Below are 15,235 nucleotides of genomic sequence, written 5' to 3'. Positions count from 1 at the left end.
CCTCTGAGAAAGAGCAATATGCATTTGAGCTGCTTCACTCTGAATAATCCTCAATTACTGTGTTTATTGGACCTTTTGGGGTGGCTGGTCATACCAGCCAGTCATACCTGTGCTCTATCTATCATGTTATGTTGGGGGAGTCTAGGTAGAATTCCACCTTTTGAACTGTGTTTTTCCACTCAAAATTGTGTCTCTTTACTTAGAGCACATGGGTTACTCCACTCCCTGTTGAAACCTGAGGCAGATGTGCCATTAATCACAGGTCAGACCCATGCCATACATGCCATGGATTTGTAACATTTGTAAATGTTTTTCCAGTATTTAGAAGACAATTAAATGCGGGATATTTTTTTCATAGTTAGCTAAGGTACAGAGCTTATAAATCAGATTGTGTGTGTGTGGTATATTTGTTCATTTTCTTTAAAAAAATTTAGACATCTCTGCATGGGATTCATGTAAGATCAAAGCAAAAATATAGGATCTCAAGTCTTTCTAGTTCAGCAGAAGGTGACAGTTAAGTCCCTTAAGAGAACCTATTTTTGTGAAATTAAAATTTAATTTTCACCGTAGGATCACTTTCAAAACAGCATCCACCTTATGAACAGCCATCCAGAAAAGACTCCTTAATATTTTGGGAGAAGCTTTCACTTACCACACACACACAACACAGCATAAGAGCACTAAAAAATATTTACATTTTTCACATCTTAAATAACATAGTGTCTGCTTTAAGAAGTAGATTTTCAGCAGCCTTCAGCTCTGTTGTGCGCTATATTCGTTCTTGAGTAACTGTAAAAACAAGGCATTGTTAGAAATAATGTAAAATAAGGATATCTGTAATAGTTTACAAAATGTAGAAAGCACCTAGGAGCAATCAGCTCTGCTTACCTTTTGGATTAGTTTTGCAAAGCTCGTCAAAAACTCTTTGGGGGGTTTCTTCTTGTAGGATTCACATGAAGACTCACACTGCTGGAAAATAAAGAAAATCATGCCACTTCTAACCAGCACATCAGAACCATAAATCAGGCTTCAAGCCTTCTCACTGAAAAATCACGAGGGTTGTAAGCAAAGCCTTTTCCAGCCGGAAAAGCTTCGACACAAGCTGTTTCAGAAAGGGAGAGAATTTAGTAATGACACCTTTCCTTCACCTTCTTTGCAGTGATCCCTGTCCTTTTGCCAGCAGACATGTGGCTGCCAAGTACATACATGTGATTGATTCAGGATCCCGGTGAATGCCTCTCCCAAAAGTGCAAAAATTGGACATTTTTAATTTCCGAAGTAATGAAAAGCAGATTGTTTTTTCCTAACGAGTTTGCTTTCTGCAATTCTACCCTTGCAGGTGGTGTCTGCTATAGAAAATAAGGGGCAATGGTCACCATTATGAGCACTGCGAGGAAATCCTACCTTTCCAGGACTTCTGATGGTGTATTTTCTGAAGACTCTGATGGCTTTGGTGAACGTAGCGTTCACTTGGCTGTTTAAGGGTTGTAATTGCAGTGTGCCGTTCTTGAAGCAGCTCAGAGCTGTGTCCACACATCCCTCCTGGGGCAGGAAGAGAAGGAACTGTTTTAAAGCAAATGTTTCAGTGCTTTTTTCCTGCATGTGGTTAGGTTGTGGTCCATGTGTGAAAGTAAGTATCCAGGATATTAATTGAGAATATTCAATTGTACTCTTTTTTTTTTTTTTTAAAGTTAGTTTTAGATATGCAAGAGATCTTTACTTTGCCTGATCTTGGATTAATGACTTAAACACTTAGTATTTTCTAACTAAAATTTCCACTTGGATATTAATCATGACAGCAGTAGAAAAAAAAATGCTCCTGAAGAGTATATGTTACCTGTAGTAGTTTTTCACAAGCATGAGCATTTTATTTAAAAAAAAATTACAAATATCTCTCAGTGCTACATGTGGGAATATACCTTTTTCATCCTAATTTTTGTGCCATTTCTAATACTGCCTCCTTAATAATTAGAGTTGATGTAGAACTGTTGAAATGTTCTCACATGATAACATGGGAAACGAATACAGGAAATACCACCCAAACTAACCTAATAGTCAACAGAGAAACAAAAGCAGTGTTTATTGAAGCCAGTTTCTAAGTGAAACATTTAGGACTGCTGATTGCACGTTTTAGAAAGGCTCCAAAGCCATCATCCCTGCTTTGCACCCTAACCAACTGCTACCAAAACCGAGTCCCATTTGGGTTTGCTAGATGTCACTGCACTTTGCTGCTTGGGCAAGGACCAGGCAACAAGAAGGCAACCTCCATGTATGTTGCTTATAGCAAATCTTACTAGCAACATTTTATATTGGTTAGAGAAAACATTTTATTTTCCTTAAAAGCCACACATTTGTGTTTGTTTCAAGCATCTTACCGGAACTGGTCTCGCTTACTGGAAAAAAACCATTCGTTTTTTAAAAAGAGATCGATTTTCCAGCTGAAACTGAAAACGTTTTCTGTCTCATCCGTGATGAGCTGAGAAACCAGCATTTCTCATCTCTGCTGCCTTTCTTTTTTTGCTGAGTTAACACTCAGCTGCAGGCAGGCCAACAGTCAGACGACCGCAAGGATTGGTACGTGGTCACGGGTTAAGCACTTCGATGAAGAGGCATTAAAAAGCACAGACCACTGGAAATGTCTGAAAGGGGCTAGGCAAATATTTAAATATTTATCTCAGAGGCAATTTGCAGCACTGCTCTGCATCTGACTCAAACTAACTTCACAGATTAGCCTGTAAAGCCCTCACTTCCAGAATTAGTGATCGGCGGGGTTAGATACTGATCCTGTGTAAATCAGCACTGTGTTATGACTTCAGCTGCACTATTGATCACCAGCAAGAAAGTTTATCTTCCCTGCACTCTGGAATCACTTCAGCATTAAAATTACTTTTTCAGCCTCAGCATGATTTTCCTTGAGTTGATGTCGCCTGACATCCCTAGGAAGTTGTGTGGGATTGTATTGGGACTAACAGTCCACGCAGAGGAACCTCAAGGAAGCCAAAACAGATGGTGATAAACCACCTAATTTTGAGTGTTACAAAAGGTAGTTTTCTTCTTGAATATTCAAGACCAAATTTACATCTGGCATAAGCAGGTTATCATAAAAGCAGTATTTTTGATATTTGAAATACAGTTATATGAACAACTTTTGATTAAATCAAGTTTCATTAGGGTGTGATGGCACCTAATCACCCCAAGTGCCTCTTCGGCACACTGTAATTCATATCTTAGTCACCCTGTAGGATGAAAAGTTCATTAATTTGGTTGCTGGTGATAATTACTATTAGCACACTAATATTTTTTAAATGCTTTTCATCAGAAGTTGAACCTGTATCAGTTCAATACTTTCTAAATACGTGAGTTCTCTGTCTTCTCTAGTTTTCAGCAGAGGTACCTTAGGACCTCCCAGAATCAGACTGTAAAGCCCTAAGCTGCAAGTGAAATGTTGTCTTCCTTCCTGAGGTGAGCATGGTTTTTTTTGAGAAAAAAAAAACAAACCCAACAACCTGATGAAGCAATTAGTCACTAGTTGTATTTGCTTTGTTTCAGAGGTAGCAGCAAACACTGTAGTAAAATGACAGCTAATCATCTCCTCCTTTTCACTTTGACACCACAAGTTAGAAAGAGTGTTAATGAAAAAACCTCCAGCAATTAGTTGGAGGGCGTTGGGTTTGTGCACAGCAGTTCTTTCCAGCAATGCAAAGGAACGTCTCTGTTTTGGTCCTGCTTCTGTATATTTTTGGCAAGTAAAAAAGGCAGCCAACTGTAAAGCCTAGGAGGAGGCTAACCAAAACTTGTGTGAAATGAGGTGAGTTTCTTTCCTTCCTTCTTGAAGCTGCTTTACAAGAGAGTTTGCAGTCCTGAGTAGATAGTTTTTGTAAGAATGCTTGCAGCATAATAATCCATAATGGTTATTTTTATATGTCAGTCTACATTGTTTGTGTTATGAAATAGTTGTCAGGGCTCAAAAATTTAAGACAGCTGATAACAAAAGTATAATATTATATTAGCCACAGTTCTCTCTAGAGCTTTGTTGCATGTTGGGGATTATCAAAGCAGGATGCATTTACCCTCTAAGCTTTTAAGACATGTTATTACTATCATTAGCATTTAATTTTGTGACACATCCTCCATCCTGCCACTTTTGAGTATGCACAGACTTTCTGTGAGTCTGGAATTACAAATTTACTACATATAAGAAGTTCCTGACCTTAGAAGATGCAAAATATTAGCAATAAATAACGTATAAGTAAATATCAGAATTAGAAAGGGATTCGTGGGGAGCTGTTCTTGTATTTTTAACTAGTTATAGTCCACAGAGATTATTTGCAGAATGCAGTTTTGTCTTCCTGTTGGTAGCACAACCCTTGCATACAAACAGTCTCAGAGAGACCAGTGTGAGTACATATGAGAGGAAGTGCTCTGTGATATGGCCTTACAGTGCCACTCTTGGCATTCAGCTTCAGTGGGAGGGAAAGGCAGTCCCTTTGGAGCTCATGGCACTTCCACTCCCAAAACCTGCATCCCCAAAGGTACTGCTGCTCATCTGGGTCTTAAATGAACCCTCACTCTCAACACTGTTTCTTGAGTAAATGGATCACATGCAACTCTGAATCTGCGAGTGGCTTAGAATACACATATGGTAGGAAAACAGTAATTAGGACGGCAAAATATAAACAGTTCTGCTATTAAATATTTAGAAATAAGAAACTTTTATAAAAGTATATTCTTAGTCTAGCTGAGTTTAGAGTACTAGGTCAGAGATACGAAGAAGAAGGCATGTGCCACTTATCAATGGAATAAACCAGTACAAAATCAAATTGATTAAAGAAATTAAATTAAATTAAAATTAAAGAAATGGTAAAGCAGTCTCACCACAGGGTTTTCAGGTGTATGCAGCCATTCAACATCCTACAATGAAACAAATCTAAGTTAGAAAACTTTTGAAAGTGATGCCCCTCACAAGATACATACTAAGCAACACATAATGCTTGAAAACAATTTCAGTATTATGACAAATACTTTGCTTACCTTATCTTTCACTGCGTGTTCTAACTTTTCAATTACCAGGAGAATCTGTCTGTATTTTACTGCTCTGTGTGAAGCTGCAGCCAGCACTGTACTGGAAAAGAAGAAAAGCATACAGAAAATAATCGTCCTCTCCATCCTGATGAGTTTTGTTTTAAAATAGGCCAGGAGCAAAGTTGTGCTGTCTAAGTTTAACACTCCAGTTTGAGCTGTGCCCAGGTATGCTCTGCACCTATCTATATATTGCTCCCTGCTGGAGATGCAGACCCCACCCATTTCAGTTTGGAAAGCTTTGTAGAATGGATTAATGAGTAACCCTTTTTTCTTTTCCACTGGCTAGGTGCATCTATGCAAGCTTGTGCGTGGGGGGGCAGGGATGGCTGGAGCGAGAGAAAATGTGCCCCATCTGCACATTGGGCAGGAAAAAAAGAGAAAAGGGTGAATTCCCATTTTCACTTTGAGTCAAGAAATAAACGTAGTAAAAAGTAGCTGCTTAGAAACCACAGGCTTAGGTAAACAAAGATGCTGCATTTTTTAATGAATCTCCCCATCTGAAGCTCTTCTGTACTGTTCTGGAGAAATATGACAAGACTTCTCTTCAGAATTTAAATGTATTTATCTTACTTTATGGTTCCAAGGGATGTTTGTTAGCTAGCTCCCCCTGGTATCTATGAACCACCATTTTTACGCTCTCAGCTTGTTAGAGCTTGTTAGAGGTGCGACTAAAAGCTCATCTTGGCATTTAAGCCAGATGAATTATTTTGCTTGGAACCAGTACCAGATATATTAACAGCATTGTGGAGGCCATACCCACTGGGGCTGAAAATTGCAGGGAGATACATTGCCCTGGGAGAGGTGAATCCCTGCATCCATGCCCGTTGCTGGGATGGGAGCAGTACTGGAAGATCAGGGACTGAATCCTGGTGAGTCCCAAGGGACACTGTCACTTGTGGCAGCTAAACACTTCCTTCAGCAGCTAGGCTTGAGGTTGGTTTTGTAATTTAATCTCTTCAAAGGAGATGTGATACTGAGACCTGAGAATTCTCTTTGGAATGTAGAAGTGCATTTGTGTTGTGTGAAATCCAAGCAAAAGTCTCTTCAGGCATTAGGGACATAGCGCCAGCTCTCAGAATCAGTTGATTTTAAAGTCACTGTTCCTAATATTTCATCACAAAGAGGAAAAAACCCAACTTTAAATGACTTGTATGTCTTGTAATTAATTAATTATTATCAATATAATGATATTACCATTAAAAGGTTCCTATGTAGAATTAGCAGAGGTTAGTTAAAGTCTTTTGGACACCTTCGCGGTGGTGAATAAAAAGATGACCAAGTGTCTTTTGAAGAAAATCTTTAGCTCTGAAAACCTGAAGATTTCAGATGGCTTTGGAGATGCTTTACAAAAGCTACACAGAGTTTGGACTTCAGTTTGGTGTCTGGTAGTGTGTGTAATATGCTACCATTGTATAAAATGCACCTGTGTGTTTCTCTCTGGTGGATGAATCTGGCCTGTCAGGCTGGATCACCTTGTTCATTTAAAACTGAGCATTTAGGTTGGTGAGAGCTCTGTCTGGCAGACTCAAGTGTTTGTTTTCTGTGTACAAATGACTGTTTAGTGTTTGCTGTTTAGGTGCTTAAGTAATTTTTCATCTTTCAGAAAATGGATTGCTTACAGGAACAGATTTTACAGGTGTGTGTGTAGATAACACAGTGCACTCATGGTCTCATGCATGCACACACGGAATCTTTCCTGGTGAAAGGGAACAGAAATCCTGAAAAATGAAAACTGAAATAAGTAAGAAATAATATTTCCTTCTACCACATAGTCATTTCTTGAAGAAAAGGTGGTGTGATTTTATTTTTTTTTTTAATTTTTTTTTCCTATGGGCATGTCTTGAAATAATTTTAGATAAGCAGCACAGCTGGACTGTGAAGTACAGAGTATCTCAGTAAGTTTTATTCTAAAGTTGTGTTAATTTATAGCTAAATGTTATTATGGAAATCAGTGGCATCTTTTGTTTGAGAAACCATATGGTAGCCAATACTTACTTCTTTTTATCCCACCTCCTTTCATTCCATTCCTGCGAAGCTTTGCAAAATTTTATTTTGTCATTCAACACCTCCCTGAGACTGCTGAGAGGATGGAGAGATTATTTCTGATAGTGGTGTTCTTTACAGGAAGAGAGTACTTAGCTCTGCTCCTCATGAAGTGGACATTCATCTTCTTTGCAGCTGGTTACTGGTGACTTGACTGTACATGCATTTATTCCCAATCCAGTTTTTGAGTGTACTGTTGGAAGTGTTGGTAGTCAAGGAGCAGGGCTGGTGATTATTTCTGCTTCTACTTTTTGCTGTCATTATTTCAGCTGTGGATTCTCTTGAGAAACTCCTTTGAGCCTGGGCTACAGTAGGTGGTCATGCTATCACAGCCTTTATTTTATGCATTTTTATTCGGATAGGTTGGAAACTTTCCACGTGGATGTGTAATGAGACTCGAATAATTCTGATGTCATTTGGTGGCTGGCATTGTTTCATGCAAAGATATCCCTGCAGATTGTTTGCAGATCCAGACAACTTCAGAATCACTGTGAAACTTAAGTTAATTCACAATATGACTCTCCATGTGTTTTGAGACACATGTGGCTTGAAGGGACAACACAGGGAGTTGGTCTGTGTCATTGTGCAGCACTGCTCTGCAAAAGGCAGTTTATGATATTAGAGGAGATAAAATTGATTGTGGCTAAGATGGTGCAAGAACAGCTGCACAGTAATACCAGACGCTGTTTGGGCAGTAGGTGAAGCACTGTCATTTTCTACCAGAAGCATCACAGAAATGTGGCAGACTTTATTCATTTGCTGGTCCAGCAGCGTAATTCATGGATTTGGTCCAGGCAGACTTCCACCAAATTCATGGGAGGTGAGATGGCTCTGTCTGGGATATTACTAAATTAAATCAGTTATATCAGAAAACAGTTTTGAAGCTGGTGGAGTAGATGGGAAGCTAAACAATGGGTATTTGGGGATGTGGTAGCCTGTGATTGCATATCGTGTCTTTAAACCTGTGAAGTCTCCTGTCTTGTGTTAGAGGCTGTAAAGTCACAATAATTGCATCAAGGAAGGCATACTGACAGAGAAAGTGAAATACAAGGACAAAGAAGGACTTCCTCTATGTCTAGGCAGTGGAGAAAACTCCTTGATATCCCTCTTATCAGATAAGAGTGAGCGACAAGTTTTTTACATACGTCACTTCTCTCTTGTGGCTTAGGAACATGCTGAGTCAAATAATGACACCCTCTCTCGCACCGTCGCTGGCTTGGCCCTACAGGGATGGCTGGAGAGTGGAAATCTGAGAAACCTCCCATCCCAGACCCAGTCCTCCTCTTTCCTCTTTGCCACAGTGCCACCCGAGTGCTGAATGACTTCGACCCTGAAAGCCCAGTTCCCCCACCCACATTTTCCTTTACAGTACAGCTGAAGGGAGGCTTTTCCCATTGCTTAGTCATTGCTATGGCCCAGCCAAAAAAGTCTGCAATGTGCAGGGCTGCTTTCAAAGAATTTTTGTGAACTAGGTATGTTGAATTTCACGTGTATACTCTCTGCGACTTGGGGGGGATTGTAGGAAAGCAAGGGGAGAGAGTTATGATGGAAAATTGGAGACTAAGAAGAAGACTCCTGTACAACAGATTTAGGAAGATCAGTCTTTAAAATATTTCTGACAACCTTGCAAGTTAGTTGTACCCCCTTGCAATTTCATTTTCTCATAAGCTTTGATATAATTCTTGTATCTTTTAACTTTGCTTTGAAAAGAGAAAAACCAAACCTGGGAAAAAATCTGTACTTAAATTTTATTTGCTATAAAAATCAGACTAAATATAACCCTTAATGTGGTGACACAGACACTAAAATGTTAATAGACAACTCTATAAAACCACTGACATTCTCCATCAGGTTCCTTCAGAGTTAAGTTATAGCTAGTTTCTATTCCGAGGTCAACCCAGTGATGCTTGTTAGGCACATAGTTTGAGGTGTTTTTAGCCTTATCAGCTGCTAATAACAAACTGCACTGAGAAAACATCCTGTCAACACCCAGAACCTGAAACAAGCCTAGACCCTGTGCACAGAACCAGATACTCAGAGCTATCCTCTTGAGAGAATGTCCTTTTAAGTCTTTAATGCTGGAGCAGCCTCCCAGCTTCTGGGTTACACCTTTCTCGGCATGTAGGATGGAAGAAGCGTCACTGGGTCACTAAGTCTGGTCTCCTGGCACTGCAGGTATCCATGTCATGCAGTTCCTTTCATATTTCCCATGAAAAACTCCTGCATAAGGCCCGAACAGTTCGATCTCTGTAACAGTAAGAGCTTGAAGCTGTGCCTGAGCTGTGTTCCAGCTTTTATAGAGCAGCTTCATTCTTCTTTACTGTATTAATAATAATCTTTCGCCACTACCAGAGGACAGCCACGTTCAGAAGGCAAGGCAGCAGTTGACAGGAAGTTAGGCTACCACAGTTCTCTTAAAAATTTGAGGGCAGAAAGGAGTTGTTGAGCTGAAAGCCACAGGCGGGGAGCGGTGGGGGCAACAAGCAAGACAAGCACATGCTTGAGGGTCTGCAGGTCTCCTTGTGAAATGTGGCCCACAGGGCACAGGGTTTCTACCACAGGAGTGTCTGTATATAGTACACATTTCCCAACGACTCCATGGTGTGAAAAACAGGGAGGTGCTAGTGCTGAAGCTACAGTTTGTGTTGTGTTCATCCAAAATGTTGAGAAAGAAAAATCAAGAGATACACACAGATGTTGGACAGGATGCAGAATGGCACAGGGCAAAATGTTGGGGTTTTTTTCATTTGCTAATGTTCATGAACAGAAGGAACAAAAGTCAGAAGTTACTTCTGTGCTACAAATTCAGTAGTACCAAACAAATAACCTCCAAACCATTATCAGCTCAAGATGGTCATGTCTGATGCACAGTCTACTGCAGGATATGGGAATGTGCTCCATAGGTATTCCACTGGCAGCTGGGCCTCCCTATATCTTGGCCTGTCCTGTGTGGTGATCAGTGTGAGACTACAGCTTGTGTTTTCATAACAAAATTAAAGGTTCTTTTGGAATTCACTCCCAGGGTTTGGTGAGGCTGCTGTGCTTGTGTGGGCTCTCTGCAGCAGTACTGCTGTTCTCTCTTACTTAGTCTAGAGCAAAACACAGGGCACAGCCAGTGAGGGGCTATGGCCCCTTTGCCCTCCTATCCAGCAAGTCAGCCCTGGTTTTACCTTCTTTACTAATATGTTCTACATAAAGTTAACTTCAAATTAAAATGCAATTTTCTCCTTTTTATTATCTCTATTATTGGTAGAAGCAGATAACTGAATACCACTTTTATTTCTAAATAGTTTCACTTTCTGGTTTACAGATTGTACCCTGTTTCATTCATGTGTATGTGTTTACTGTTTGTACACAGTTTCTATTAGAATTATGTTTTTAATGATAAAGTTGGTTCCAAGTCCTATAAGCTCATTCACATTGTTGTCCTGCCCTTTCTTTTGTGTGTTCCCAGGCCCAGGGACAGCGTCATGTCATGCAGTGCTGGGGCACCTCTGGCACAGCAAGAAGTAGTGGGGGAAGAGGAGCAGTGTGAGATTGCACTGGAGAATACAGTGTGTGTCCCCTTGGAGTGACTCCAAATACCTGCTTGCAGACCAACTCCTCAGTTTCTCCTGTGCTCCACCACTGTGCTGCAAACTACTGGGTCAGCCGTCAGACGGTGCTTGGACTTCAGCTCCTGCAGCAGAGAACAGGATTTGGTGTCCTGCTGCGCAACTCAGGGGAAGGCTGAGGCAGAAGCCACCCCTGCAGTTCTCAGGATGTAGTAATGGAAGTGCTTTCTTCATCAGCAAAGCCATTTAATGAACTTTCTACTTCCGACCACCGCTCCTCTGCGTCACAGTTCAGTGCAGCCTGAGGAGCCTCTGTCACAGGACCTTGGGTCTGAAGTGATTCAGGTTAAAAATCCCTCTTGCGAAGGCCTCTTAGCTTGTTTTTGTGTTTACCTTTGTTTTGATTGCCGTCGTTTCCCCATGACCCCTACTTTCTCCTTAGCACAACTGACATCTGCAAATAGCAGCGAGCTGCTGGAAGTCAGAAACTGCTCTTCTGCTGGCTTTACTGCCGAACAAAGCTGTGATCGCCTACGCAGCGAGTACCTCCTCAGCACGCCAGGCTGAGGGGGCTATCGCTCTGCAGCGTCGTTCCAGGAACAGCAGTTTGGTGCCGGTGCAGACAGCATCCAGCCCTTCAGCTGTGGCTGAAGCGCAGTTTCTGAAAGAATGGTGTTATGGGAGAGGATTTAGGGAAATCTTAGCTCTGCAACCTGGTCTACATTTAAGACTCTTGCAGGTATAATAGTATTGCTCGAGCAGGATTTGTTGTTACTTTTCAGGCAGGTATGTTGATAAAATCTCTTGATGTGGAAGTAACTATAGCAGTACAGAATTCTCTTAAATACTAACTATTCTGTTTCTTATATAGGAATTACTTTGAGAATGTAATGCACTTTGTTATGACTTTACACTTAAATACGTCTTCTGTTTAATTGTTTAGAGCAGGTTAGAGAGTGCTGAGGTGACTAGCTCATGCTATCCTTAACAGATAAAACTTGAGTATCTTTGGAAAAACAGCTTTTCTTTATGACTTTTGTTTTTTCAGATGTCTCTGTTCCGGTCTTTATCTATAACTAGCCATATATAACAGATATGAATGCATGTGCCTGTGCATACAGATTTATCTGTTACGTGCACACACATACAGATTTGAGAAGCTCTGGAGCACAGTTGTTTGCATAATGAGTTTCGTTTTTCTTCACAGGTCAGCACCTTAAGCGAACCTTGGAAAAACTATTGTGCGATCAGTCATCACTCTGAAGCAGCAGCACCCGTTTGGTAAAGGTAGTCTTGGATAAAAATGTGTAGTTTCACTGACTTGTCGTTGAAACCTTGTGGTTTCTGTGTAGGTGGCTGTATAGGCTGGACACGTTTGACATCCTTGTTTCTGAGCTGTGAAATCTGTACATCTAATTTATGAAAATTATCTCTGGTTTAATTTTATTTTTTTTTTAATGAAGTCAACATATTTTCCTTGCATTCAGTGGAAACAGTAATGGAAATAGTTTTAAGATGCACTGTGAGCATGTTTTGACCTCAAAGAGCGAGACGAATCAAGATACTCTTGGTTACGATGAAGGTCTAAGAAGGAAATTAAAATTAAATACAGAGAGCCAGATGTGAGAGGAAAGCATTTTTCAAGTGTCGAGACAAAGAGTAGCTAACTGTGGGAAATGACATAGACATTATAAAATGAAAATATTCCAAGTGAGAATTTGATTTAAAAAACCCCAACTAGCTAAGTAAGGTAATTTAGAATAAACCACGATACCAGTACCATTTAAGGTAACCAGCAATATCTGTGGTCTTTCAGGTGGTCTAAATAAATAAGTTTACATGTAAGGTAAATCCATGACTAAAGAATCTAAAGGTAGGACAAAGAACTGCAGCAGAAGCAGGTGAAATCCCACAAAAACATAATTGATCAGTTGTGTGCTTTTTTCTTTTGTAATTGAGTTTTATGCTACTTTCAGTGAATTGATTCACAGAATCATCAAGTTTGGAGGAGACCTTCATGATCATCTAGTCCAGCTGTCAAGCAACACCACCATAAGGGTGGAATGTGCTGATGATGATGCAGGGGATTTGGCAGGTCTGCACAGCTGGATTTGGAAGGAGGGGAGAGTAAGTTGGCTTCGCTATGTCATGTATGTGGAAACACATCCGTGTCTGCATCACTCAACCGGAGCCAGGAGAGCCATGGACCCACCTCTTCTAGCCTTCATTCCTTCCCTCACTCTTCTCCCTTCTGCTCTGGTGAGTGTCTCCTGTGCTGTAACTCCCCAGAAAGCTGAGCTGTGGCAATACAGGATACCTGAGCCTCTAAACTGGCAAATCCTGTTCCCTTCGCTGTCGGGAGCAGCGACTGCAGTGACTGCCCAGACTTCTGAGTTTTCCCCAACAACAGTTTAGCCTCTGGCAGGCAAGTTCCCAGAAGAATATACACCCTTCCCTGTTAGTGAACCTATGGAAATGTATTAAAAATGAGCGAAGACCTCTGTACGGAAAATGAAGGCGAAGAAAAAGGAAATTCAAAATACAAAATTTCTTGCTGAAATATAAATGAAATGACTACTTGTGTGAAAATAACTACGGACTGCATTTGTGGGAGTACAAAAATCTGTCTGAAAACATTAGTCAGAGACTTCTGTGTGAGCAAAGATTGAAAGTGTGATCACCCACTGACAGTTATTTCAGAGGGATGACTGCAAGATTCATCTTAATAATTTTCAGTAATTTCCATATTGAAACATCAATAGAAGACCATAGCTTTTAATTCCTTGCTACTATCTCATTGGTCCTCCCAGGAGAGTTGTTCCTTTTCAAGGAAAAAAAAAATAAAATAATTAAAAGTGTTACTCTAACGTTATACCTTTGACTGTAAAATTAAGTTGTCTTGTCCTGCTTGTGTTTTCTTTTCAGAAACCTGAGGCAGTAAACACATGACTGCATCTGTAGGTGAATATACAAGACAATAGTAAAATTGGTCTCTAAAACTACTCTTTTGGGCAAGGACATTTTTCTTGCAGACTTAAAAATTGATAGCTGTTCCGGTAGCAGACAGTGCTCTTTCTCTGAACTAACCTGTGGGAAACCAAGAGACAAACAAAGAGGCACTGAAGATCTTCTAGTCAAGAACAATGGAGGCTTTTGAAAATCATAGCTTTCCCATGTCCCGAGATATGCAGATAAACAAGGATGAGCTTTCTTTAATAGCATCCAGAATTTACCCAGAAGCAATATCATAGGATTCAGCTGTTCTTTGCTATTTAGCTCAATTCCCACTCCCTATCCTCCTGTTCTGATTATCATAAGGATTACACAACTACTTTGTTGTTGCCCCTGGGAAGACTCTTATCAGTGCCTTTTTTTCTCTTTGAAGCTAAGCCTGCCGTTCTTCAAATCCCTGCTTGGTGGCATTTTTAGGTGGTTTCTTATCCGCTGCATTTCTACTTGTATTTCCCAGCTTATTGTCCTCCTCACTCACCTGGCCTTTGCTGGCCAGGGACAGGCAGTGAACCACAAGCGTTAACACCTTTGCCCTGGGCACCTCCTCTCCCTCCCAGGATAGTTCTGTTCCAGATGCTGGGGATCAAAAGCAGCTCCTTAAATCTCCCCTTCTGCAGATTGGACCCCCCTCCTCCCCGATGTTGAGGGCCCAGCTGAAAAGTCACAGGACTGATGGCACTCTGAAGGCTGCCAAGTAATTCTACTTGATACCGCTGCACAAAGGGCAAAAACGTGAAGGGAAATGGAAACATTAAACCTGAGAACAGGAAAACTCACGAGAATGTCAGAAACGGCCTGAAGGAAAAAGGAGACAAAGCTGTAATTTCCAAAACAATACTGGGAGATCAAAGGAGGCTGATGCGCTTTGAAATCGCTGTTTGTGGCAGATCTGCAGGGAAAGGTTAAACAGGAACATTATTTTGAAGGGTGCTGTGAAAAATACAGGCAAAGAGGCAATAGACCCTCTAGATTTTTTTCTTGGCTCTCTTCTTGCCATTGCCCTCTGCACTTCTGCATTGGCCACACTGAGAAATGTCACCATTTACTTCACTTTAAATTATCTTTTAAATTGAGCAGAGGTTAAACAGTTTTACCGTCTGACACAAGCACATGCCATGGAAACTCTCCTTACTCATTCTCTGAGCCACCTTGTTTTCTTCTTTATTACAAGACCTGGTTCAATGCTTTTAAGGATTGACCTGCACAGATTTTCCCTTTCAGCTCTATTCTTCATCAGATCCTGAGTGTTTTTAGTGGTTTCGTCCAGTTTCTGCCAAAACAGATAAATAATTAGAAGTGGCAAAATGTTTCATGCTTTATCTTTTTATCTGACAGAAAGATACATAGTGAAGCTGTTGGAATTTAAACTATGTCTTTATATTTAACCCGTTCCATGATGTTAAAGAAAGACAGCTTTAGCTTTTTTATAAGGTTAAGAGGATGGTCAGAAGAAGCCAGTATTTTATGCATTAAATTGTCTTGTCTCAATTAAATTGTATATTTCATACAATTCATTGTCTTCTCATTAGGGTAATTCATTCTTC

General features: G+C 40.5%; 1 protein-coding gene across 1 annotated transcript; it reads right to left on the bottom strand.

Annotated features, from left to right (window-relative positions):
• Positions 1–721: 721 nt before the first annotated feature.
• IL21 (interleukin 21) lies at positions 722–5,166 on the bottom strand. The gene is made up of 5 exons (XM_039378384.1): positions 5,032–5,166; positions 4,876–4,911; positions 1,405–1,542; positions 889–969; positions 722–789 (listed from the first exon to the last, which is right to left on the bottom strand). The coding sequence occupies exons 1-5, from the start codon at positions 5,164–5,166 to the stop codon at positions 754–756; spliced, it is 426 nt and encodes a 141-aa protein (XP_039234318.1). The 3' UTR covers positions 722–753.
• Positions 5,167–15,235: the final 10,069 nt, after the last annotated feature.

The sequence above is a fragment of the Pipra filicauda genome, unplaced genomic scaffold, assembly GCF_003945595.2.
Source record: "Pipra filicauda isolate LSUMZ 115617 unplaced genomic scaffold, ASM394559v2 scaffold136_size1984543_pilon, whole genome shotgun sequence".
NCBI classification, from domain to species: domain Eukaryota; kingdom Metazoa; phylum Chordata; class Aves; order Passeriformes; family Pipridae; genus Pipra; species Pipra filicauda.
This window is presented reverse-complemented; position numbering and strand designations above follow the sequence as displayed.

What these genes read in the sequence shown, in the direction of transcription:
- IL21 (XM_039378384.1), bottom strand. Translation starts at nt 5,166, where the DNA reads ATGGAGAGGACGATTATTTTCTGTATGCTTTTCTTCTTTTCCAGTACA. An exon ending in ATACACCTGAAAACCCTGTG is followed by an intron (nt 1,543 to 4,875) that starts GTGAGACTGCTT and finishes TTCCTGCCCCAG; the next exon opens with GAGGGATGTGTGGACACAGC. An exon ending in CCATCAGAAGTCCTGGAAAG is followed by an intron (nt 970 to 1,404) that starts GTAGGATTTCCT and finishes TTTATTTTCCAG; the next exon opens with CAGTGTGAGTCTTCATGTGA.